General features: G+C 42.0%; 1 protein-coding gene across 4 annotated transcripts in view; it reads right to left on the reverse strand.

Annotated features, from left to right (window-relative positions):
- Window positions 1-25,994, reverse strand: part of EDAR (ectodysplasin A receptor) — a 73,091-nt gene that overhangs the window by 20,258 nt on the left and 26,839 nt on the right. For all 4 annotated transcript variants that reach the window (NM_001398081.1, NM_001012611.2, XM_015277862.4 and 1 more), the window contains exons 2-5: window positions 8,117-8,185; window positions 7,308-7,430; window positions 5,893-6,074; window positions 1,707-1,792 (exon numbers count right to left, since the gene is read on the reverse strand). In NM_001398081.1, coding sequence (NP_001385010.1) covers window positions 1,707-1,792; window positions 5,893-6,074; window positions 7,308-7,430; window positions 8,117-8,167 — 442 coding nt within the window. In that variant the 5' untranslated portion in view covers window positions 8,168-8,185. The remainder of the gene's footprint in view (window positions 1-1,706; window positions 1,793-5,892; window positions 6,075-7,307; window positions 7,431-8,116; window positions 8,186-25,994) is intronic.

A 25,994-nucleotide genomic window follows, 5' to 3' on the forward strand; every position in this document is an offset into this window, starting at 1 on the left:
TTACTACATGCCCTTATAAAAAGTCCCTCCCTAGCTTTCCTGTAGTACCCCTTCAGGTACTGGAAGGTTGCTATAAGGTCGCCCTGGAGCCTATTCTCTAGGCTGAAGAGCCTCAGCTCTCTCAGTCTGTTTGTTTGCCAAGTATCACTGATCGCCTGTTAATCAAGTCAGAGCTCAAGTAGCTTGGGTACCATCAGCAGCGATAGCACTGTTAGGCTCTTGGCTAGCAGTGGGTGTGACTATATACTCATCGACAGAGCAGCCAGCCTGCATGTGCATACAGAAGATATGTCTGCATCCTTTCCTCTTATCACATGCCCTCATCTCCTACTGAGTCTCTTAGCCTTGTGTTTCTACTTACCTCTCCACCTTCCTCCCACTTCTCACACCAGGGTCCTCCCCAGCACCCTTGCCTTACCTCCTGGGACAGACCTTATCTCAGCAGAACCACACTCCCCCTGCCGTTGCCCACTCCTGCTCTCTGGGGCAGAAGCACAGATTTTGGGACCAAGTGGGGTCCTGCAGCCAGGCAGGGAGAGGTGACAGACAGCTGAGCAGCCATACAGCATGCACATGGGTCGGAAATGCCTCCCCCCGGACTGCCACCCTAGGATTTTCTGCAAGATGATATTTATAATCCAAACTCCTGCACTTTAGGAAAAGTAGTAGATGTTAATAATCCATCCTCCTCCTTTGAAGTGGCTTGCAGGTTATCAACCATACACAGTTCAGCAGCATCTGAACTAGCTAATTGCTATTTGTGTACATACATAAATGTTCAGGGTGCTTTGTGTCAACCACTGCTTTCAAATCAAGTAGGCAAAGTGCTGCAATTCCTTTTCATGGCAAAGACTTTTAATGGGTTTTTCTTTTTACATGTAGTGGGTTTCTCTGGAGGACAGCCTGTTTTTGTCTTTTTTTAAAATTTAATATATTATTATTATTATTATTATTCTCCTGATCTACTCCAGATTCTCCGAGGGAGTGTCCAACTCATTTGCTCATTCAGAGGGAACTTCATTTTTCCTTTTCTTTTTCTCAGTCTTCAAAGGAGAAAGCAGTGTTCTTGGGGAGCTACATCTGCATTGGAGTGCTACTGCGGGCTGTCTTTCCTCTCCCTGGCCTGAGGATGTCAGCTATTGCACACACGAATAGGAACTGCCAGGATGTCATACACACTTACACACATCTTTTTTCAATCAGCAAACTACAGGTTCTTTTGTCAATGAAATCCACAGATTTAGCTCTCTTATCACTGCTGACTATCACACTCCAACACCAGTCCCTGAGTCACCCTGAAACCAAAGGATGTAAAAAGGTGTGATGCATTTTTACTGGCATCTGTGAATTTTTCCATGTTTTCTTCATAGTTGAACTAAACCTGAATTTAAAAAATTACAGGTTCGTGACTTCCTGCACCTACTTGGTTAAATAACCATAATAAGTCCTGCATGGGATTTCTTAATCGATGAAAGCTGGAGCATAACTGAACAATAGCAGGTCCTAAAATCAAAGGTTCTGATCTCTCCCCAAATGTTCAGCAATTGCTTCCTTAGTTGGCAAGGCTAGTTGGAAGCAGAAATTGCTTTACTGGAGACTGAGTTATTGTTTGAACATAATAATAATTGCTGAAAGACTTCATATTGAGCTTCCAGATGACCCAAGTCAAAACCAGATGAAATGCACAGAAATTGATGAGCACTTACATTCTTTGGTGTTAGGAGGTGCCAACAAGCATGAGTAGCAAACCATTCCGTATATGTTTCGAGGTCTGTTTTCCAGCATGTAGTAACTGAAATTAAGGGCAAGATGAGGCAAATCAGTGTAAATTAATATACTGCAACAGAGCATGGTTCAGCAGCAACCAATTATACTGAGATAAAATCATTAAAAAAAAAAAAAAAACAATTTTATAAGCAATTTGATGCAAAGAGAATTCTTTTTTTTTAACTGCCTGAATAGAGACAGTGTTTCTCTTCTTCCTTTTACCCCCTAAGAGGCAATTAATCAACCATCAAGCCTACAAGACAAGAAGGTATCATTGCCTAAAACAACATTATTCTCCTTGCTGTGCTCAAGCTGCAGCGTACAGCATACCCTGAAATAAGACTTTTCAGAATAAGAGAACATTATTTTTGAAGCAGGGGTCTTTCAGGCAAGACCATCAGTTGGATATGGTTGTCTGATTTTCTTTTCAAGCATCGTAAGAATGATCTCAGTAACAGAGCCAAATCTAAATAGCAAATGGAGGAAAACATTACCCTTACAGGGACAGATTAGGATTTATAACCATTTCTGTTTTTTTGAAGTTCCATGCTGTATAGTGCATAAATAAGCCCTTGATTGTGGAGTTACAGCATGATGAAAAACTTTTCATGATTTGAGCTGGGCTGCCACTAAAGTTACTCTTGGCAACTGGTTCTACAGGAATTGGATCCACAGACAACCTAAGGAGTAAAATACATCCAAATCATACACAGTGGATGTGCTTCTACAGATTACTTGCTAAATTTTAGTGAAGAAATGAACAGTCATAATATATTCTATACAGACAAGAACTCAACATCATAAACACTAAGTAATGATTTTCTGCTCTTATGCTGTCTGCGTGTGTGCAGAATGTTTTTTTTCTGGAAAATTTCTACATTAGAAAATTACTGCTGAAACTGTCCATCAAAATCAGTTGGTCATGAATGAATGATCCAGCCTATAAATAGGATATACAGGTACAGGGAATTAAGTACATTGAGTCATAGGATGGAGGACGGTGCTTGGAGATAACTAAAAGAACACATAAACTGAACACAGTTCTTCTTTTTGTTGTTGTTGTTTTTATTTTGCTGGCATTGAAAGATTCACCCTCACTCTTCCCTTTGGCTCATGTGCTCCATCTGCCACTCTGCCCTTCTCTCAAGAGAACATTATCTTTTGTCTTTTGTGGGGGTCTGCATAATATTAGGCTGCAAAGCAGTTAATAAATAAGCAGTAAATGGCTGCCAAACCACAGAAGAAAAAAAAAGAAAAAAAAAAGAAAGAGCAGCAGGCCAAAGATACATATAAATCTATAAAGAAAAATACAGGACAGTCAGGATCCACAACCTAATAGCCACAGTGGTTTAGGGAAGATAAACAGCCCTTCTGACAGTTAATTAAAACAAGCTGGTGGAATATTTCTTGGTTTTCACCACAATGCAGAGTGCTGGAGGACAGGGAAAGAAAGCTGAAGAGGATCTTCATGGGCAAGCAACTGTTCTCCTATGTGAGTAGGAAGTTCTGCAGTTGCAAATATTAATGGTTCACCTCTGAAGTACTGACAACAGACATGTTTCTGACTATGCATGAATATTTAAAGCAATGCTGGAGGTGTCTGATCTCTTTATATCACTAACTATGGAGAACAAGTGGACCAATAAAAAAATCACTAATTTTCATGGTGCTATTCTTGCACTACAAAGCCCATTATTTCTCTTTCCTTAGCACTTTTCAGGCTGAGATTTTGAAGTGTTAGAGGGAAAGTGCAAAAGTGAAGGCTGGAATGAAAAATGGATGTGTTCTCCTGCTTAACACCACGGTAGTTTAACTTGGACTGATGTTGGTGGTGCCAAGTCACACTTGCAGACTTGATCCCAAAAGAAGAATCTAGAGCATCACGTTTAGGTCTTCCTCCTGCAAGGACCAGGGCACGTGGGAACAAGACAGTGGGACAATCTGCAGAAAGCGAAAGGGAGGTGGCAAGCACATAGGTGGAAGCATCAGCTGCCTTACCCAAAACTGCAGGGAGATCTTTTATTTCATTAGAAATTCACTGGCTAAACACCTAACGGGTCACACCACTGAGGGAGCGGAATCCAAGCTGTAACTAATTCTCTCACTCTTTACACTGTTTATCATGCTTGAAGTGTTTTGGGATAGGAGCATAAGCTGAAGCCTGCAGTGTCCCAGGAGGTTGAGTCTAAGTACCTCCAGAGATCTGAACTTTGGTTTTGAGGACTACGGCTTTGGAACTAAACTAAGCCTTTACATTCTCCCTGTGCACTCATCTTTTCCTTAGGCTGCTTTACTCAGCTGGTGACAAATAGCAAAGGGATGAGATGCCCACAGACAGAGACTACAGTATGAGGGATGTTATGTGAGGAAAGCCTGCAGCATATTACAGAAGCAAAGTCCTCTTAAAATGCAGACCTTAATTTTTCACTGCCTGTGTCTCAGAGGCTGAGGACCAGAGCCCAGGTGAGGGAGCACTCTGGTTACTGCCACTCATCCAGGTGGTGCTTGGCTTTCCCTGTGCCACTGGGGCAATGGGAAAGAGTGGCCAGTCAGTACTGCCTACCAGCTCTAATGCTCTGTATTTCCCCACCATGACACAGATGGAACTTCTGGGCCCTCCAAGTTGCATCAAGAAGTCTCCAGGCCATGTTTCAGCCCACATTTAATTTATATTCAGAATTTCACCTCTTTGAACTCAGAGCGAGTGCTCGTTTCTCCTTAACTGCTGCCCATGCTATACCATCCCAGGAGCTGCACACAGCCAGCCTCCAGCCCAATTTCTGCTACAGGTTACACCTGTGCAAACACAATGTTTTCAGATTACTCCCCAAGTACCAGCTGTGCAAGCTGATTATTTTCAGCCAGCACCCCACTCCCACCTGGGTGACCTCATTAGTCCTGACAAAACTGCAAAACAGCAACTGTGGCCACTATTTAACTTTCTTGTTCTTTATGATGTATGAGGGGAAGTTAAAAGGGGGTTCTTTTAAAAATCACATCATCAGTTTGCTTGGCTGGCAGTTAGACAAGCCCCTCTTTTTATTTGTAAACTGTGAAAATTTCATACAGCCTTGCTGATATAATAAACCTGGAGTCTTGCAGGGCCTCTTTAGCAGTTTCCTGTGCTATAAACTATGCTGTGTCTGCAAACTGCACAAAAGCAAATGCTGGGAGGAGGTACACCTCTAAACTAAAGATGCATGCGTGCAGGCAGAAATTGAAAAGGTAAGTAAGGTGAGTTTGTATTGTAGAGTATTAACTTACAAAAAAAAAGTTGCAAAAGCAAATTCATCTTTGGGTTTGCAGACTTTAAAAGGAAATATAATCAATAATATATTAATAGCATATCTGATGTAACAAACTGCTTTCTCACAATTACTATCAAAATTATACTGAGCTTAATAGGCCATTGAAAAGATGGACTTAATAAAACAACATCTATTTTAGCTCCTTCAGTGAGCTCTGGAACTTGTTTTTACTCTGTATAACAGCTCACACACCACATTAGCAGCTCCTCAGACCCCTTTCTGTTGACTAACCATGATCCTGAGAGACTAACATTGCCTTTGTGAACCTCCTCCTAACAGCCATGTGAGCTAATGCTGTCAGCTACTGACAAATTTGCCAGCTGGTCATGTTTGGAGAGAAGATATTTTATGTTTCCAAGCGCAGACTTCCAGCGCCAGCATGGAGCCTACAGGGAATGCAGGGCATCTTCATGGAGCTCATTTGTAGGATGCAGAACCTACAATGTGGCTTCTGATGTTGCTGTTGGAGGCCAAGCTGGACTTCTTGGAGAGTCTACAATGTCACTGCAAACCTATACTACACAAGCTACTCCCTTTCTGTTTCTAGTAAGAGAAGTTTCAGTTTTTCCTAGTTTTTTTTTTCTCCCCCAACATTTGTTCCTTCAATCAGTGAGATTACAGTAAGAATGGTGACATCCTGATTTACTAGATTCACAAATACTTTTGAAAAATTTAAACTTATTGTTTTAGCAGGTATTATTCACCAGTGTTATACCTACAGTCAGCTAGGACATGAAGAGAAGCTGTCAGATTTTGATATTAAAGGAGTATTTTGCAGCCTCTTGGGCAGAGCAAAGGTCTGTGGTTGAATCCTTACCCTGGGAGACAAGGCCCGCACTCTGCATCGTTCTCTTGATCGCCTGGTGTCAGGACAGTGGCTCGAAAGAATCCCTCGCAGTCCTTGTGCCTCCTGCATATCTGGTAACCTCCTCTGGAAAACTTCTCTGATGGGCAGGGAATGCAGCCATAGTCCTCATCTTTGGTGCCATACCCACATGTCTGCAACAATACAAAGTCACTGGAAAACAGGCTTGTGCTGTACAATGGCTTGTAGCAAAAGGGAATGTAGTATCTGGCATGATGTGGTATCAAGCTCTTTAATGGCTGTCCTAAAAAGGTCAGGGAAGTATATAAGGATGTAATAAGCTGTGTCCTGAAGAGGGAACAAGAAAGCTGGAGCATCGTACTCCTTAAAAGTGACCCCTTAGGGCTATTTAAATCACACTGCAGTCTTGGAAGTGAATTTCAGCTGCTGTTCACATAAAAAGCAAACTGTAATTGGAGAGCAGAGAAGAAAATTACAGGGGAAGCAGTTTCAGCAGGGATATTGGTGATCTTGCTTTCATGACAGGTGAGGCCACAAGGACCACTAGAAAAAGCAAGGTTTACATGAGGTTTGGTAACCTCTGAGCTCACATGTCCTGGATGAACATCGTGTTTAGATTAAATAAAACTGGAATGAAGTGGTTATTATTCAAACATCCTTGATCAAGACTACCAACTGTGTGAAATTCTTGCAATGGGATGTTTATCCCATTAAAACCAAACAGGATTTCAGTAATTTATTTTTTAATATGCAACAATTATCTGTTATAAATCAAATGGTTACTTAGGAACCATAATTCAAAATGTGGCAGAAGCTTCCAAGTTCCTCCAGTGCCAAAATATCTTAGTGGGAGAGCAAAATTAAATTCTCTGTGTGGGGGCCAGCGAGCATGCCAGAGTAACCTATTTATCACACAATGCTAGAACGGCACTGTCAGATTTTAAATAGCTGTTGAGATGAGAATGTACTGGCAGAGAATGTGTGTGAAGCTTTTATGTTACAACACTTTAAAATCTATGAATTTTAACAGGCAGAGCCTGGGATGTGGCTTATGTGTGTATGTGGGTGCATGGGACCATGCTCCCACAGCAACCTTGTACATGAGTGCTCCCATATTAGGAAGGTGTGGCCTCAGTGGCACATTGCTCAAGAATCTGTTTCTTTCTTCATTTTCTCTCATATGGAAGCATCACCACCACGTAACAGAACATTTGTTTTTAGGCAGGACCAATTGCATTTTCCATCCTATAACTTCCCACCAGCTTGCTAAGTATGGGAGTGTCTTGTGTTGTGTTTTGTTGCAGACCAGGTGTGTCCTGAGTCCTCTTGGCCACCCCACAAAAGTCACATCTGGAGCTCAACATGTGTCCTCCAACCAGTAGAGTGGATTGAAATGCTAAAGTTACCATGTACGGCTCTTCACCCGGCTCACATTTGGGGCAGTCGTGGCACATGCCAGTGGTTTGGTTGTAGTATTCGTTCTCACCGCAGTTGGAGTATTCAGCGCTGGCAGAGTACACCAAGGAAACCTGCACCGGAGACACTGGGGTGTTACTGTCAGTGCCACCACCTCCCTCCCACATGCTTTGTCCCCACCCCTTGTCCAGCCACTATGGTGGGGCTGGTGTTGTACCACAAAACGTCCTTAAGGCTATCTGGGATGGAGGAGGTAATGGATTTCAGATAAATGACCTTTGTGCCTGTTATCACAGCTGCTCCTCAAAATACCGAAAGCTGTGGATCCCAATCTGTTAATTCTCCTGTTACCTAGCGCAGTAAATGCATGAGTTGATGCCCTTACTCCTCACAATATTAATGAGCGTACAAAAATATAACTGCAAAGGACAACTGTAACAACCTGAGATAATGAGCTGCCTCAATCACAGCATGGCTGTGTTTCATGTGACACATCAGCCTGGTGAGCCAGAGCAAACGTCCTTTCTACTTCTACTCCATTTTAGATCTTTCTCCTCCACCCTCCTCTTCAGTGACCTCTCCCACATTGGAAAATAGACATTTAGACAGATGTTCTAGTCTAAGCAGCAGTGAAGGAGATGCTTGAGTGCTGCTTAGACTGGAAACTGATCATTGCTTCAAAGTCCAGTGCTCAGTCACCTGTAGGTGTGACTTGGCAATTCACAGATGTTTGCAAAGACTCAGATGGTACCCATTATCTCCATGCATTGGAAATACCTACAGACATGTAGATACCTACCACCAGAAAAGGGAACACATGAGTCCATTTACATTCACCCAGGTGAGCCATGTTCTCTTGATATTTTACCTAAAAAGATAGAATAGGTGATTGTTTATGAATAGTAGTAAATATGTGCATGTGTTGCCAAAATAAGAACAATAGGGCTCATCATCAGAACACAGGTTATATGGGAGCAATGCCCAGAGTTATACACAGATCTAAAGAAAAAGCGGGGAGATGTGCACGTGCGCTCCCACACGCACCGCGCATCTGCCTTTCTGAGAAAGCATGAAGCAGCTTGGTCTTGCAACCTTCATAATAACTGGTCAGAGATGAAGAGCGAGCACTGACTTCTTGAGCTTAATGAGAAATCCTCCTGTGGAGGAACCGAGAGCTGCATCCTGACCACTAAATAAAAGAGGGCTAGGGGGCAGTAGATAATCCAGGCTTGTGTCCTTGAGCCCACTAGATCAGGTTTGTCTAGGAAAGGTCTAGATGGAGCATCAAAAAGAAGAGCTGAGGAGTGAAATGATGGCCATCGGCACAGATAGATGTCATGCCAGGGCTACACCTTCATTGCTGGCACCCATGGACCTGCTGGGAAAGCCCAGAGCTGCCTTCAGCAGCAAGCCTTGGCTATGTTTCATTCCTGATAGGCAGGCTGTTGATATAAGAGGTTAAACTCAAGGAGGAAGCTGAACTCTGTATTTTAAGTGCAATTACAATGGCTGGAGAAAAATAAAGGCTGTGATCTCTTGTAAACACACGTGCTAATTTGTTTCATTTCTTCAAATTCAGTTCTATGAATAACTTTGAATAAGAGCTAATGTTACATATTCATGCACTGGATTTCTTTCTAAGGGATAAAATGAGGCAGGAAAGAGAGGCGCAAATTGTTTTGCATGATACAACATACTAAATGGTATTGTTAGAGTACATAATATGCCTTAGGGATTTTACAGCTTCAAATTGCAAACGTTTGCAGCACTTTAGTCCTTGTAGATATGAGCTGCTTTTTAAATTTTCCCGGTCTCGGATGCTGCAAGGTTTTAGGCTCTCAGAAGAAGAGTACAATTACTGCTTTGTGCCACACTTAAGCATATAATCTGTGTTAGAGAAGCACCTCAGTGTTCAAGATAGCCACTAATATTTACATTTTTAAACACTAAATGGATTAAGTAAAGTTGTATCACGCCAGCATCAAGCTAGGAACTTGCTTTATATGTTCCTTCTAGCAATTGGGCTAGCTGAGACAGGTAACTGGGTGGGTGGGTGGACAAACTGAATTATGAGTATATTTCTTTCTGCAGGAAATTGCACCTTGAAACCTATAAACAAAAGAGAATCAGAGATAAATTGTCCTAAATCTGGAGGTGAGAGATGGAAAACAGTCATGCCATTGCATGAACTGTCAAACACTTAAGTTGGACAAAGGCTTTGGCTATGACAGTATAGTTACTTGGAAAAGTTCCAGGGACATAATCTTCACACATATGTCTGTTAAACTGAATCCTAATTATAAAACAGCTTGTTCAACTTCAGCTATGAATATTATCAAGGCTGTCTCCACAATGGTATTGCAAAGTCATCACATTTATTATAAATCGGGTATGGACCCAAATTTTCACTAGTGAAGTCTGAATATTTAACTTTATACTAAAAACATGTTTTACAGTAAAAACATGCTTCACTGGCTTTCAAGGCACCCAGATGTTTACTGTCTGAGGTACTTATATGCAATCATAGCCAGATTTGAAAAATGGAAATGAAGAAGTCTATCCTATTAATGTATAATACAATCTTCTCCATCCATTTGGTATTTATTTACACAAAATGTTGAAAGTGTCAAGTTATACATACATACATACAATATTTTTCTCTTTCAATATAAATATACATGTGGGGGTACGTTTTGTGTGTAAACATACATTTTTTCCTTGCATGCTATTATACACAGCAATACGTCAAGCATATGGCAAATAGTTTTTAACTGTAAAAAAACGCAGCAATTCAAAGTGCTGAATATGGCCAGATAAGACCACAACGGGAGATTTCTTTTCCCCATATTGGAAAAACAAAATGTTAAATTTAATTATTCACCCCTATATTCAAGTACGCTGCCATAAACTGGCAATGTTACTTTCTAATTTGTGAGTATGCGTGTGGTTATTTATTTATTCCTTTAAAGGTAAAAATCAAAATGCATACTTTATTTTCATAGTGCAGAGGAGTGGGGAAAAGCAGGAGTAGGAGGTTTCTGGCAATAGAGATGTAGGTAGCTCCTCAGTTGGAATGATACCTGCTGGTATCTACCAAGACATGCTAGGCTCACTTTCAATTTTCAAGCATTTTAATTTACACCCACGCTACATAATCTATCACACGTTAATCTCGTCTGCACGAGGGATTTTCTAAGGCTAAGATCACTTTTGTTTCTAGCTGACATATGCGGAAACGTGCAGAGCTTGGACAATCAGCCTGTCTCTTCCAAGAAGCATGGAAAAAGTGTCCAGTTATTATGGGCCCTAACCATTAAGAGCAATTAGCTCTGAGGAATGCTTGAACAAATTTTCAGGTGGTTCCCCTTCCCCTCATATTCCCAGGTACTCACTGCTCCTGGGAGGCCCCCAGGGGTCAAATAAGGAGCCCAGGGCCTCAAGGGAGAGGGTGGAGGGAAACACTGGGTTACACAAATTTGGCTTCCAAGTCAGATTTTCAAATGAACAAAACAGAAATCAGGCATTCAGAATGTGTCTGCTATCTCACACTGAGAGCTATAGCAATGGCCTTGGCCTGGCTCCAGAACAAACCAAAGGCTGTCCCTGTGATCCAGGGCATGCTAAAGCACTTCTTAGTTTAGGAGATGAGAAGCAGATCGTGCATCCGTGTAGAGCTTTGCTGCTCTACAAAAGTCTTTACCTATGAACATTTGGTAAGCAAAGCTGAAGTTTGGGTCCACTGCTGATCTTCTTCATCGTTGGTACTGAAGCATGTGTAGGAAATCCAGATTAAAACATGTACTGGTGCACAGAAATCATTCTGAAAATCCTTTCTGCTCCTCCATCACGCATAATTTTTGGGAAAGTTTTATGCTGGTTTTGTCCTACAAATTCAGTCCTACTTCAAGTGCATGAAAATATCAGCTGCAGCAATGCATCAGCTGAAGAATTATCATCAGCTGAAGAACGTTTCATGATAAAAATGAAGAAATAACCAGTGTGGAGCAATGTCAGCCTGCCTGTTTCGACTAACACAAATGATGGTCGCATAGGATGGGAGTCCATAATCAGCAGGAAGGAGCTGGAAGTGTATTTTTGGAGGGATCACACAATGGCTCCTATGCAATATGGGATTTCCAGCAGCTTGTCCAGTGAGCCCTCCACACATCCTGACTCATGCCTCGGCTGAGGACAAGCGGGTGTCTGGAGAGGAGGTGTAAAACACAGGCTCAGGTCTTTGTGGATCAGGTGTGCAACACAGCAAGTCTCAGCTTGACTAGAGGGGGTTGCTAATTACAGCCATATTTGCCTTTCGGGGCATATTCGTTAATAACTGTTAGGAATACGCACAGAGGCTGACAGGAAAAGGAAGACTATTTTGCCAGTGGCAACCACAGTAAGAGGTGCTAGAGACTCGCTGTCTCAGCTTCTCTCCAGGAGACTGTGAGGGACAGGTTTGGCCTGGGGAAATAGGAAAAGAGACGCCGCCTGGGTCCCTGTCACTCAAGTATTTCTCTTCCCAGATGAAAGGTCCTTCTGTACAGTCTTTGCGGCATCTTACCATGGACTGGCAGGTATACATAAATAGATAAATATATACATATGTCCCCAGGCAGAAGATGCTTGGCTCATGCTGTCTGAAGGAGAAAAAGCAGCATTCACTGTAGTCAGCCTTTGAATTTAATTTACTTAGGTAATTAGGTAGTGCTGCCACTACGTTTACAGTATCCGTGAGTAAATGGAGTAAATAAGTAGAATATGCAAACAGTGAGGTTACAGTAGTTGGTGGTCTAAGCTGAAGAGCTTTCAGTAAATGGCCTTAACTGTTATTTTAGTTCTGTGGCTTCTGTATTAACACAGCATAAAAAACTAATTTCCTGTCATCGAGATTTTTTGTTTGTTTGTTTAAATAGAAATTGATGAGAAAAGGAGAAGAAGCTCATGGATCAAGGTACAGCAATCTGTGCTTGATGCTGCAGAGGAGGGGTTTTTTGGTGTTTCTGCATTTCTTTAATTTCATCACTAATGTAGATACACTTCAAGGATGCAAGCCTTTACTTCACAAGAAGAAAGGCACAACAGCTGTCACAGAGAGCTTCACCATTTTGATATTTCTGTACATGTACAGATACATTCTGGGCAGGAGAACGAGAGACAAAAAGTTTTGTATAAATAAAAAGAAGGTAGATCATTATGAACTTCACAGGTGTCACCAACAAATTCAGTGCCTGTTTGAGTTCCCAAGGTTTACGAGAGGAACCTTGTGAACCACCTTCTTGCAGATTATCACAGTTTCTCGCATGTGCGTGGTAGATAATCTTTGTCTGCTCTGATGCTGCTAAATCCTTCTTAACTGAGATAAGCATATCATCCTCACTGCAGGGCTTCATCAGTTTCAGAGTTCAGTGGCAGAGATCAATTTGGCTCCAGTCTCGCAAAAACAAAGATGTGGTTTGAATTTTCCTTTTAGGAAGAAAGAGGCGTCTCGGAACGCATCACTGAATGACAATGATGGCAGTGCAAGCTTGGAGAGAGAATAAACTTAGAAAACTATAAGCAAATGAAAACACAGAGATTATGAAGAAAACTATTGTGTAGCCTTGGTTACAGCTTGTGTTGTTGTGAGCACCAGAAAAAAAAAAAACTGCACAGAACAATAATGCATTTGCAGGATAAGATGAACTACACATTTTCCAGTATCTACTTTATATCAATTTGACCTTACAAATACACCTTAAGAATTACCTCAGAGAAAGATACAACTCTGTCCTTCCTTTTACCTGAAACATCAAAAAGAAGCTACAACAGCTCGAGCTACACATACCTCTTTAATTGCCTCTGTGATCTGGTACCTCCATCAGAAAAATAATTAACTGCTTGGGCATAGCAACAAGATTTTTTCCTGTGGGAGTTGTGTTGACTAGAGGGGACATCAGAGATTCCTTAATTTGCCAATGGGGACAATGCATGCTGAAGATGTGGGAGCTATTAAAACTAATAAAGAGCTATTCGTCTCCTCACAGACTGGCTTATCTGGAAACTACATCTGGAAGTCCGTACCCAAAGCTGTTTTCTCATCTTACACAAAGACACATGTTGGTTCTTGTGTAGGCAGGCCATCAGCTTTCTGAAAATGTTTTCAGGAAGAAAAATAAAAGAATAAAGGATATGATGCAGGAAAAAAAACAACACACAAAAGAGAGAAAGAAAGGAAAGGCCTCCCCTTACATGTTTTTTATGTGCAGCTTGTCTACTTGTGGAAATCGGAGCATGACTTAGGTGCAAGCATCCCCAGCCCACATCAGAGGTGTTACCTCTAGGAAGTCTGGTGTCTTGGTGGGGAAGTGACAGAGCAAGGATCAGGTCCTTAAGACCTCTGGATGCATAGGCAGCTGCTGCAGCTCTCCTGTCAGTGCTGTTTTGTGCACAAAAATGCTCATGAGGGCAAAAATGTGAGCAGAGACTTGCACTTTCCCCAAGTCAAAAGGCTGCCTTGACCCTTAGGCTAAGTCATGTGATCTCTTTTGTTTTCTATAATTAAAAAAATAATAATAATCTGGGATTTGTTCTAACACACAATTACAAAAAAAAAAAAAAAAAAAAAATCAGCACCCTCATGACTGTAATGGAAAAAAAATCTTGACTTCTTTTGGCCAGCCCCCATGAGGATTTTCCCCAGCAGGAGAGGCTTCCTTTCAACCTTCCCATAACCAAAATTTTTCAAAGGAGGCTCTTCATGAAGACTTCCCTTCTATTTTGAGCCCCTCCTAATGCTACAGCACATTCTTCCCAGCTTGCTTGCTTCCTTGCTCAGTTGGATTTGGTGGGCCATCTTGTACAAAAGACCAGCAGTGGGCAGGGGGAGAATTGCCTCAGGGACCCAAACTATCTTGCAGCTGCCAGAGGCACTGGAATTTTCCATGGAAAGAGACACAGTACAGACCTGGATGAACTGTAAATGAGCATATCAGGCTTCTTGATCAAACATCCCCCATGCAAGAATTAACAAGGAACTGCACTTGTACCCTGTCTGCTGTGTAACACCAGGGCCGGATCAGACTGTGCTTCTCACAGGACTTGGCCTGACCTGAGGAACAGAACATTCACATTTGGTACTGCACTTCCAAGGGTGAGCTCAAATTGCTATGATGAAAGCAGCTCGCTTTAGATTCAGAAGTTCGCCTTAATTCCTGAGACATGTGCTACCTCCCATTTGGAGCAGAAAATCAGCAGCCTGTTAGGAAAATACAAACCACCAAAGCAATGATGATGTTTTTCTAACATCTTTCCTTTTATAGGGCTCTATGCTTTCTAGATGACAGATAACATAATGAGAGCAGTCTGAGCTTTGGCTTGCATTATAAAGATCAACAAGGATTTGAGCTCACACTTCGCTTCTGTTCCTCAGGGTCCAATCCTGTGAGCTGCTGAGCACCTTCAAGCCTGATGGTATTTAGGAAGCAGATAAGTTTTAGAGTTTTTAGAAGAAACACTGATCCTTCATAGACTATAATTGTTGATTGACAGTATAGAGGTGGAGAAATTTAGAAATACTTTACTGGAAGAAATTGAGTTGAAATCCTACAGTGACCATCAACAGAATTCACAGAAAATGTAAATAGAATAGAAACCCTACAGTGGCCATCAATAAATAATGTCTGTTCCTAGCTCTGCAGTACATTTGCATTTCTTAGCTAAAAACCAGAAAAATTGTTAAGAGAGCTCAAACCACAGTTGTTTTTCTTTTCCATGGTTTGCATGAAAACATCTGAACTGCTGCGTCCCAGATGGACAAGGAATAGCAGCAGTGGGCTCTTCAAAGGGTGAACCTCCCAGGAACAGGTTACCACACGCAAGAGGATGTCACTAGGATGGTCCTAGCCACCAACTTCTTGCTCTTGCAAGTGCATTAAGCAACACTGGAGCCTCTTGTTTTCAACAGGCCTCTGTCTTGCAGACAAAGGGATACATTTGCTGCCAACAAGCATTATTTTTTGTATTATTCTCCTTTTTACATAACTGTGTTTGGAGGGGATTTATTGCTCTTGCAAACTGAAGGCTGGCCGCATTTAAATTCAGAGTTATATCCCAAGCTGCCTGGGCCACCATTGTCATTGGGAAAAGCAGGGAGAGGGAGCAGGCCTGGGGGAGCTCTTAGATGAAAAAAGGGCCCACACAGGCAGCAAGGCCACAAGGGTGCCTGAAGGGCAAGGTGGCTGGGGGCATTGCTCTGGGTGGTGCTGGAAGAGCTGTCCCCATGAGCCCCATCCATCCACTCAACCTATGGGTGTGGGTCCCAGCTGCGAGGACAGAGAGGGGATGTGGGCTTAAGGCCAAAATGTGGCTCCCAGTGCAAGGCAGGAGGGAGGAACGTGCCGGAGCAGCCAAAGCCTGGTGTCTGTGGGTAGTTATGAGCTGAGGCCTGCTGAGGCCACTGGCTGCGCCCAACACTGGGCCTACCCAAGGATAAGTGGGTAGGCCCAGTGGTGTCTTAACTGTAGCCTAAGTCACAGCCCATTCCAGGCTCATGCCCACATAAACTGCATGCTTACAGGCATGTATGTGTACACAGAGACTTCTATTTTATACCCACACACTCTTCAAATGCTGGCTGCCCCTCAGATCAGATGATGGCCTAGTGGAGGCAAACCTCTCTGCTTCACGGAGGCACAGTTAGAAAGTGAAGAAGATGAGACAATGGCCTTCTTTGCTGCAATGCTTTCTCTATTGACTTGATAATCATAAAATCTCTTCACAGGTTCTCTGAGGCCCTCTTTTTTTTTTTTTTAATGAAGGTGTTTACATTCCTAATTAAGGAGCACGTTAAGCTTAGTGGTACCTTATCTGATAAACCCGTTACTAGGCTACGTCAAGCTGAGCCTTTCAAGGGAGCAAGCTGGTATAAAAAACTGGTTGTCCTCTGGGCTGGAAATGTGCATCCAAGAGCCTGCAATTAACTTGGGTTAATTATAAAATACCAGAAATGTAATAGTGTATTTAAAAATACATCACAGGTGCTAATGACCTTTTTTTTCTTTTTTTTCTCCTTTTTTTTCTCCCCTTTTTCTCCCCTCTGCTCTGCAAGAGCTTACAGGCTGTCACTGCCTTCCTAGTTAACATACCCCCCAACTCCACAGGTGTTAACTGTTTTCTCTCATGTGGTGAAATTGATTAGCATAATAAGATTGATCTGAGAATCCCTGCTTCCATCTTGCAGTTAGCATGGCTTACAGTGCTGCCTTTGGACCTGCTGGAGGAGTTTGGTCTGAGATCTGTTTGATGTACCTAGATACATCAGCCAGTCTAACAAAAGGGATCACTTCTCTCTACATACCTGTTCCCCCTAAATCCATCACAGCCACTGTACACACACACACAGCAAACTTCTTGACACCACTAGCAGCTGTGCTATGGAAAATACAAGCTCATGAGAGTAAATACATGACCTCCTTCCCAAGGAAGAGCAACTTTGCAACTGTACACTAGGTATTTCAACAGGAATACTGCCTTCCAGCTTGGCACACTTAGCAAATTTTGATTGCAGTTTGCAACTTTTTATACTCTTACATATTTTGGAAAAGTAGGCAGGAGCCTTCGGTTCAGTAAATCCTTCCCTGACATGACCTATAGTTCTGTGCTTGTTCATTTTTGACATGGTGGACAATGTCACAGTGTTTTATTGATGTCCAAATTGCCTGTGGCACCAGCCTCTGTTTAGAAATTAAGGCTTCCTGTCAAGGATGACTTAGGAGCCTAGTTTTACCTAGCAAGATCATATTGTATTGTGCATCTAAAGGACGTCTCTAATTCTTTTATGATTTAACAAAAGACATAAGTGTATTAGTTTTGCAAAAAGCACTGACAAAACTATTGAGCTATTGACCCCAAAAGTAGCTGGGAAGGGAAGAATACCCTCAGCATTAAGGTACTATCATCCAAAAGTCTTATATAAATAACCTCCCCTTGCAAGCCTCACTGCTGAAACCATATGAGGCAAACCACAAGGCAGCAGGGCATGAGAAGGATGAATGACTGCAGGTCTCACCGGCCCACATACGCATTGGCTTTGAGAGGTGTCATGCTGGAGGAGAGGAGCTGAAAGGTGAAAATATATGCTGGCAAAGCCTGAGTGGGAAGTTATGCGGTGGTACAACTCCTCTGTGCTCCGGGGAGAAAAAGAGATTTTTATCACTCATATGTACATTTATTTCCTCATCCCATTCCAGTGACATGATCGCAAGAAAAAATGAAGATGTAGTTTTAAAAGTATTACCGTATCCTGATGCAGAGGTGATATGGAGGAAGTGTGGCAGAACACTATGGGAAAAATGAAGCAGATAATATTCAAAGAGAATTCAAGCAATGGTGAACATCATGGCCTTGCAATCTTGAGTTCTACAATCTAGATTTATAGTTGTGTGCGTTTTTTTAAATTTAGATTCATCTGAAGCTGCTGTTTGATGAAAGAGCCTTTGTGCAAGCTAAGAGTGTGAACGTAACTTTGAACCAGACTGTAGATTTTACAATATATAGGAAAAATGAAACAAGGACAGGAAAAGGAAATCTGGGAAGCAATGTCAGTCCTGTAAGGTCTGGAAGGAAAAGATCCAATGAGAGAAGAAGAAAAAAAAAAAAAAAAAGGAAAAGAAAAAGAAATGGTTTAAAGTTATTCCCAGAAATACTGAATATGCTCAAATAAACATAATCTTTCCTGGTACAAACCAGAAGGTGACACATTTTCCTACCAGATGATGAGGGATTTTGTAGTGAATAAAAACATCTCCTTCCAGCTGCCTCAATATTACATGTAACATCTGGTCAGTCTTGAGACATTTTGGATTTGACTGTTCTTTAAAAATGAGAACTTCCTACAGTTTCCCTCAGAAACTCTTAAATGCAAAGTGTCATCCATAAGCAGCTGAAGACCTTCTGCTCCCTCTGACTGCAGTTCTTGCAAAGAAGAGAGGACTTCTGGGACTGCATTATTTTATACTTCAAAATTCAAGTTGAATGCAAACTATCCTCCCCATAAAACACGTTTGAACAGATTTAACACTGTCCCTCCAGTGGTTAAGTTAATGTTGTGATTTCATATTTCCCATATGAATGTTTTCTTTATGCATGCTGCAAGTGAAGGTTTGCAGAGCTTGATTTCCCAAACCAGACCCCGGCTCCACTGGGGGGCAGCACATTAGCACATATATTAACTCTGCACTCACCGTTTGCTTCCCAGGAAGCAAATTTTCCTAGAGAAATGTTCAGCTATGATGTGAAGTTTTGCTTAATGAAACAAATACACACAAAAAGATATATACAGTGAATATCTCTTCTTAAACACGCTGTTAGATCACTGAATTGTTAGCTAAACGATCAACACTAAACCTGAGAATGAAACCAAGTACAGAGCGAGTTTAAAGATAAACTATTTATTGGCACCAGGATCAACAGATTCTAAATTAGCTACAAAGCTGCAGGGAATAATGACATGTGAAGTCAGTTTTTTCTTTTTTCTTTTTTCTTTTTTTTCTTTTTAATTCTTAGCCCCTCAGGAGATTTGGGATGGTTTGATGTTCATCTGGAGACTTGACAAAATTCTACAGAAACTTAATAGCCTGCCAACATGGGTGGTTGCTGCTCGAAGGCATTTCAACATGGCAAAGGTCCTGTCTATGCACTGCAGACCTGCATCACTTAAAGGCAGCTTGGAATGACATGAAAACAGGAGCTGCGCAGTGTCAGGACCCCGCACGTACCATTGCAAGGGTAACGTGCGCGTATCCCTGCTTTCCCGGGGCATCCAAGGTGTGGGAGGAATCCATCTGGCCTTTAATTATTCTGAGCACCGCCTAAGTGTTAAACCCCACAAGGTGCTACCACGCCTATATTCCAGGGCTTGGGTGGGACAGAGCTCCTGCCTCCTAGTTAGAACAGAAATGAAGACTGGAGGGCGAGTTGATGCTGGATGAAAGCAGGAATCAGGGCAAAAGTCTAGGCACAGAGCTGGAGGGAGGCATGATGGGCACGCGCCCAGAGTGAAAGGCTTGGGCCAGAGCAGGGCACAAGGCTGCAAACAGGAGAGGGGAATCTGGTGTAGCTGGAAGGCAGCAGAGCCAAGCACAGGTTGCGGTTCCCCTTTGGTGGGGTTCTACCTGCTGATCAGCTCTCAGTCAGCTGGGAGATGGCTGCTGTGTGGAACCTGGGTTATGTGACTCCTGAAAATGGCACAAGGCCTCTAGGGCTGGAGGCAATGCCAGTCTCCTGTGAGCAAACCACAAAGGTTTTGGGAAGCAGAAGTGAAGCCATGCTGTGCAGAGAGGCAGGATGGGGAAGAGGATGAGTCTTAAACCATCCTTGTGATGATGTTCAAGTCTCTACTTGAAGGCACGTGAGAAGATTGCTCCACAGAGAGCAGTGATGTCTGCCCTGTGGCAGCTCCTGCTTCTCCTGGTAAAGCTCTGCAACACTGTGCCAACCTCTTTGGGATGGTGACAAGAATTAAAGTGAAGAGCTAGTTGAACAAAAACCCTGGTTACATGGCATCCCGAAGGAAGAAATACAGATACTCCAGCCTGAAGTCAGGAGCTGAGTAGTTGAGAGATACATGCACACAGAGCAGGCGCTGTAGGAGCAACACCAGTGAAGGAAGAGCTTGGGCAGGTTTTATGCTGGTGTGCCTTTCTGAAAGAAGCTCTGAGCTGTACTTGTAGGAAAACTGTTCAGCTGAGAGAAGCCTGCTCTGACAGACTGACTGGGATTGCTCACAGCTCATGCTGGGGCCTTCACAGCATTTTTGCAGAGGCACAATTGTACCTTCTGAGTGGAGACAAACACTTTTGTGTTTCAGGTTGTGGAAAAATGTGAGGTACACATTGAGTACATTTCCCAGCGCTTTAACCCTTCCTGATGGTTTGGCCTACTTCTTGTCCCTGTCTGGGTACATTCAAATAGATTTTGGAGAAGAGCTGAGAAGAAATGGTAGAGCTACTTAGAATCTCTCCAGGCTAGGAAGAGGCAGAACTTGCTGGAAATTTGTGCTCACTCATCAGTCCTTGGATTTTTGAGCTTGTGGAAGAGGAGGTTCTCACTGTGTTCTGTGGGTTTTTGTTTTGGTTTGGTTTCTTATTTTTTCAGGGCTGGACATGCAACAGATGGTTTTCTTTGTGAGGCTTGCAGCCAAGAACAGAGCTTTACCTTGCCACAGGTTGGATGAAGACATCTAGTCTTTATAAGGAAAAGACTTCCGAAGCAGGAGAAGGAATATGAAAGAGCCCTCAAAGAAATGGCCCAGCTAGGTATCACACAACTAATAAACTCTAGTATGGCCACCAGAGGATAAGAGGTAGAGTTGGATGCATCAGTCTAAGGAAAGGGGAGATGGGCTGCTGGAAAGCAGTACAGTAGGTCACAGAAGTAAGAGAAACGCTGTCTGGATGGAGGTAGGTCACTTCACTACATTTGCTGGCAGATGAGAAGTGAAAAGCAGAAAGCAAAAGTGATGAAAACTAACTGAGATAATTCTAGGAGGAATAAAAACATTTTGTTGTTGAATCATTCCTGGATATCAGAATGATAAGAAAGGAGAAGAAAACTTTACATCTGTAAATTCAAGTATTTACTTTTTTGGCATTTAAGAATTTACCATAATTGCAGTGACAAGAGGCTGATTGTTCTTCTCAGATTAAACTTGCCTGAATTCAGATAATATGGCAAACACTTCTTCAGTTCATATGGACCTTTACTGGAAAATTTGGATCATAGATACTTACTATTTTGGGTTGTTGCATCTCCATGTTATGCCTTCATACATTTTATTACTAAACATGGAAAAAGCTTCATTCTCTCTCTATTTCATTTCTTTCACATCTGACAGCTTCCTAGTTTGTGGCCAAGTATTTGAACAGAAAAATTCCTTTTACTAGGCCAGCATGGATGTTTTTCTTCTGCTTCATCCCCTTATTTTTGAAGAGGCAATTTTGATGGTGAGGTAACATTATGATGATAAGATACATTAAACTAGCCTAGTTAAATAAGATTTTTGCCTCTTCTCAACTGTAATTTCATTAAAAAATAAACCTCTAAGACACACATTGTATCAAAAGCAGTGCATTGTAAAGGCATTAGATTCTACAAAAAATCAGATAAACAATTCTGTATATATCAGTACAGTAAAATGCATCTTGTCAGAAGAAAAAAAAAAAAGGAGATTCTGAGGTCTGTGTTTATCTGTGCTTATTGTAGATTTGTTATCAAATAATTCAATCATCAAAAGAAAAATAAAAGGACCAGATGGGACCTCAGATAGTTCTGTCATCTACCCTTCTGTTTCATGCTAGGACAAAGTCAATCTCCACCAGCCTGACAAACATATATATGTAACCAGGTCTTATGATCCTCCAGCAACAGAGATTCCACATTTTTTCACTGGCCATTTATTACAGTGCTTTGTCATTCTTGGTATAAGGCAGCTCCTCTTAATGTCTCATCTATACCTCTCTTCATTCACTCGAAGATGCTGCAATTCACCTTGCCCACCACATACACGAACAACAGATTATTTTCTTCTGCTCTGCAATAGTCTACATATTTGAGTCTGATATCATGTCTCAGATTGGTTATACCTTTATACAAAACAATCCAAATTCATCCAATCTCACATCATTAGGCTGAGATTTTTAGAGTGCTGATTGTTGTCGCTTCTACCTGGATTTTGTCCAACTTGTCCCAACTTTCTTGAGGTGAATGTCTAAAACTGAACACAGTATTTTAATGAAGACCTCAACCATCCCGAATAGAGCATTTCATTGGAAAGTTTATAAAGTCCTTTTTACACATCCCAGGATTAGGTTGTGATGAGAATAAAGACTTGACAGACAGGTAGGGATGAGATGAGAGAACTCTCATTTATTAAGTCACTGCATGTTTGAGGCTGGTGTGGGTTTTGACTTGTTCTTCTGCCTCCTTCCCCAAAATCTATGTTGGCATTTCTACCAAGATATGAGAAAATATCTTGCATTTGTATGAGACATAACAGTTTTAAAATGCTACTATTTACGCATCAGCAAATACATTCCTTTTGTATTGCCCAAATCTGTGCCTAAACTCTGCTTTAGGTTTTTCATTCTACTGGAGTAAACTCTACCAAATTTGTTTGCCAGTGATGCCACAGCAACATGTTCCCATTCTCCATGCTCCCTGCTTTGCCAGGTTGGTGAAGGGGATGTTGAGACTGACATCATAAGAGTGTTTTCATCTGGAGAACAAAAGCAATCTGTACCCTCAGAAAACTGTCATCGTATCTCCTGCAGACTGCTGAGCCATGCCAGCTTCAAGCTTTTCACTGTGGTGCTGGATGAAAGCAAAGACTACAACATCATGAGCTGCTATTTTGAGTTGGATGCTCAAGTTGCTAAAAAAGATTTTTCTGGCAGAACATCTTTGCAATATTTCCACTACAAAAATCTGCTTTCATCCTCAAATCCTAATGCCTCTTTTTGAGGACTGAATGTATTATGGGCAAACACACTTGCTTGGCCAAGAAAGAATCCAGTTGTGAGGGCTGGTAAAAACAGTTCTGTTTTAAATATAGCAAAAAAATCTCTCTCCTCTATCCATTGATCTCTCTATGTTTTGTGTATGTCACCTGATGGCCAACACTGAGCTCAAACTACTGCACGAGGCCTTCATGGACAGTCTTTATTTTAGAATAGAGTATAACAGAGCAGTTCAATTGGAAGGGACCTTAAAATATCATAGAATCATAGAATATTCCAAGTTGGAAGGGACTCACAAGGATGAATGAGTCCGACTCCTGGTTCCAGGAGGTCCATCTAAAATTCAAACCTTATGTCTGAGAGCAGTGTCCAAATGCTCCTTGAACTCAGGCAGCTTCGGGCCATGACCACTGCCCTGGGCAGCCTGTTCCATGCTCACCATCCTCTAGTGAAGAGCCTTTTCCTAACCCCCAGTCTGACTCTTCCCTGACACAGCTCCACACTGTTCCCTTAGGCCCTGTCACTGTCATCAGAGAGCAGAGATCAGTGCTGCCTCTCTGCTCCCCTTGCGAGGAGACATAGACCTCCATGAGGCCTCCCCTCATCGAGTCCAGCTGCCTGACCACTTCACAGCTAACCAGCTAAAGCATACTTTATGGAGATCATAATCAAAATGCCTCTTGAACACTGACGGACACAGGGTATCAACCACATGTCTAGGAAGATTGTCCCAGATTTTGGTAAATACATGTTTCCCAATGCCCAGTATGACCTGATGCAGCTTTGTGCCATTCCGTTGCATCCTGCCATCAATTCCCAGGAGCAGAACCTGGCACCTCCCTCTGCTTCCTCTTCTCAGGGAGCTGCAGAGAGCAATAAGGTTGCCTCAGCCTCCTCTTCTCCAGCTTGGACAGCCCAATGTCCTCAGCCTCTCTTCATAGGTCATGCCTTCCCTTTTACCAGATTTGTTGTGCTCCTCTGGTTGCTTTCAAGTACTGCAACATCCTTTATTGCAACATCCTTTATTATATTGTGGAGCCCACAAGATAATTTCTTTATAATAAACTAACACAAATCTATTGACTTCAGCAAGAATACACTTCAGATAATCATTGTTTTTTTGATCAAATGTTACAATTAAGTTATTAACTCTTTAAGTGGCTTGCAGAAAGAGGTACTAGCAATGGGACTCACTACTTGTGTTTTTAGCTGTCATCCTGAAGCAGAGAAGGAAATCAGAGTAATATGTAGTTCACAGAACATGAAAGATGCTACAGTAAAGCTTGGGTCCTGCTCCTCTTTGGAGTACGACTGTGATGAGTTAGTGCTGCATTTTTTTCTGCATGGAAGACTGAAAGAAGGCTTTCATTGTGGAGGTTTTGTAAAAAGCTGTGATTGCTTCTGCAGATACAGTTTCTCTGTACTTTGATGACCAATAACATAGAAGAAACATGCAAAGCTTCAATATGATACAAACCTTAAAACTGTCCTGTAATGAACACTATGTGACCCCTACTAAGTGGAAAAGTAGGGCATCCAGAGAATGAAATTTCTATGTTTCTGCAGATGGTGAAGCCCTAAAGTAGCCCACTGTGCAAGTTCCAAGGCCATCAAGCCCTGAAAAGAGGTTGAATGTGAAAATACCTGTTTTTAGTTTTTTATGTTTGTTTGGTTTTTTTTTTTTTGTTTGTTTGTTTTTTTTTTTTTGTTTTTTAGCTTCTTCAGAAGATAATGCATTAAAAATAGATCGGAGTGTCTTTCAAGTGCTTTACTGCTTGCTTGACTTCACTCCCAGAGAAAGCAATTGCTGGAGTCAAGTATCTGCTTTGAAAGGAGCCTAACAAACAGATCAGAGTTCTACTAACATCATCACATGAGAAAGCCAGTGCTAACTGAATGCTTTTGGAGAAATGCAGGCAAAAAACAGACTGCCTGCCTGATCTGTAAGCAATTAGCAGTCCTAGGTGTTGGGATGGGACCGCATTGGTTGGCGTTTATCCTAGGAAGAAAGCTAGTCCATACAGCAAAGCCAGAGCTAGCTTCATTCTTCTGGATTCATGTGAAATGGAGGAAGCCTGTTTTTTGTATGGGACAGCTCATATGAAACTACCTTTATACTAATAGCACCTGCTTCGATTTCTTCTGGGGGACTTTGAGGTGCTCCTTAGAGTCAGTAAATAGGGTGATCTCCTCTCCTGAATGAGACAGATTGAATCCCAAATCAGCTTGATATATCTTAAAAATGTGTGTGATCTATTTGCAGAGCACACTGGAAAAAATGTCCAGCAAAATAACACTTCCACACCTGGTGGGTGACCTTTGAAAAGGCAAACATTTATAGTAGTGTGGAGGCAGAAGGGGGGTGCAGATAGGGTACAGCAAGATCAGCAGCCCAAATGAGAGACCAAGGCTGGGGGCACTGCTAGGCTCTGTGAGACTCAGGAGGAGCTGGCATTGCTGTGGGCACTGCTCAGCACCCAGGTACCGGGACAAAGTGAGAGGCAGGGCAGCAGGGCAAGCAGTAAACCCACAGCCCTGGAGCTGAGAAAGGTAAACCAAATGCCTGCTTAAAGCACCAGGAGAAAAAAAAAAAAAAGATAGAAAGAAACAAGTCACACATTGCTCACTTCTTAAGTCCTAAAAGGTTATGCAGATTGGAAACAGAAGAGAAAACACTGTAGAATGACAAAATTCACTTCCTTTTTTTTTCTCTTTATTTCCTAAACAGCTTTGTTTGCTCCCTGGCGTCTGGCAGAACAGCCAGCCAGTAGCCTGCTCTAGTCATTTCTTCAGCTATCTGTATAGCTAGGAGGTTTGTCAGCAATGATCTCACCCTATATTCTTCTTAATCTAAATAAACATGCTTCTAGGATTCAGGGCTCAGCCCCCTTTTTATGAAGAGATCTCTTAAACACCCTGAAATCCTGGTTGCTGCTGCTGGATTACCATATTTCCCCACTTCTTCCTATATTGTACAGATTTTTACCAACTGAAAGTGTTAGTTTGCAGCTCTATAAACATCTAATAGAGAGACCTGTGTGATTTGAAAACCACCGATGGTTATCTGGAGGCCAGAGGCATACAGCGTAAAATATTTACACTAGTGAATTTTCCTAACTAAAAGTTTGTGGAAAGTATTCCCGGTGGGTCACAAATAAAATATAAAGTAGTCTATCCTACCCATCC

This window comes from Gallus gallus, chromosome 1 (genome assembly GCF_016699485.2).
Source record: "Gallus gallus isolate bGalGal1 chromosome 1, bGalGal1.mat.broiler.GRCg7b, whole genome shotgun sequence".
Classification (NCBI taxonomy): Eukaryota; Metazoa; Chordata; class Aves; order Galliformes; family Phasianidae; genus Gallus; species Gallus gallus.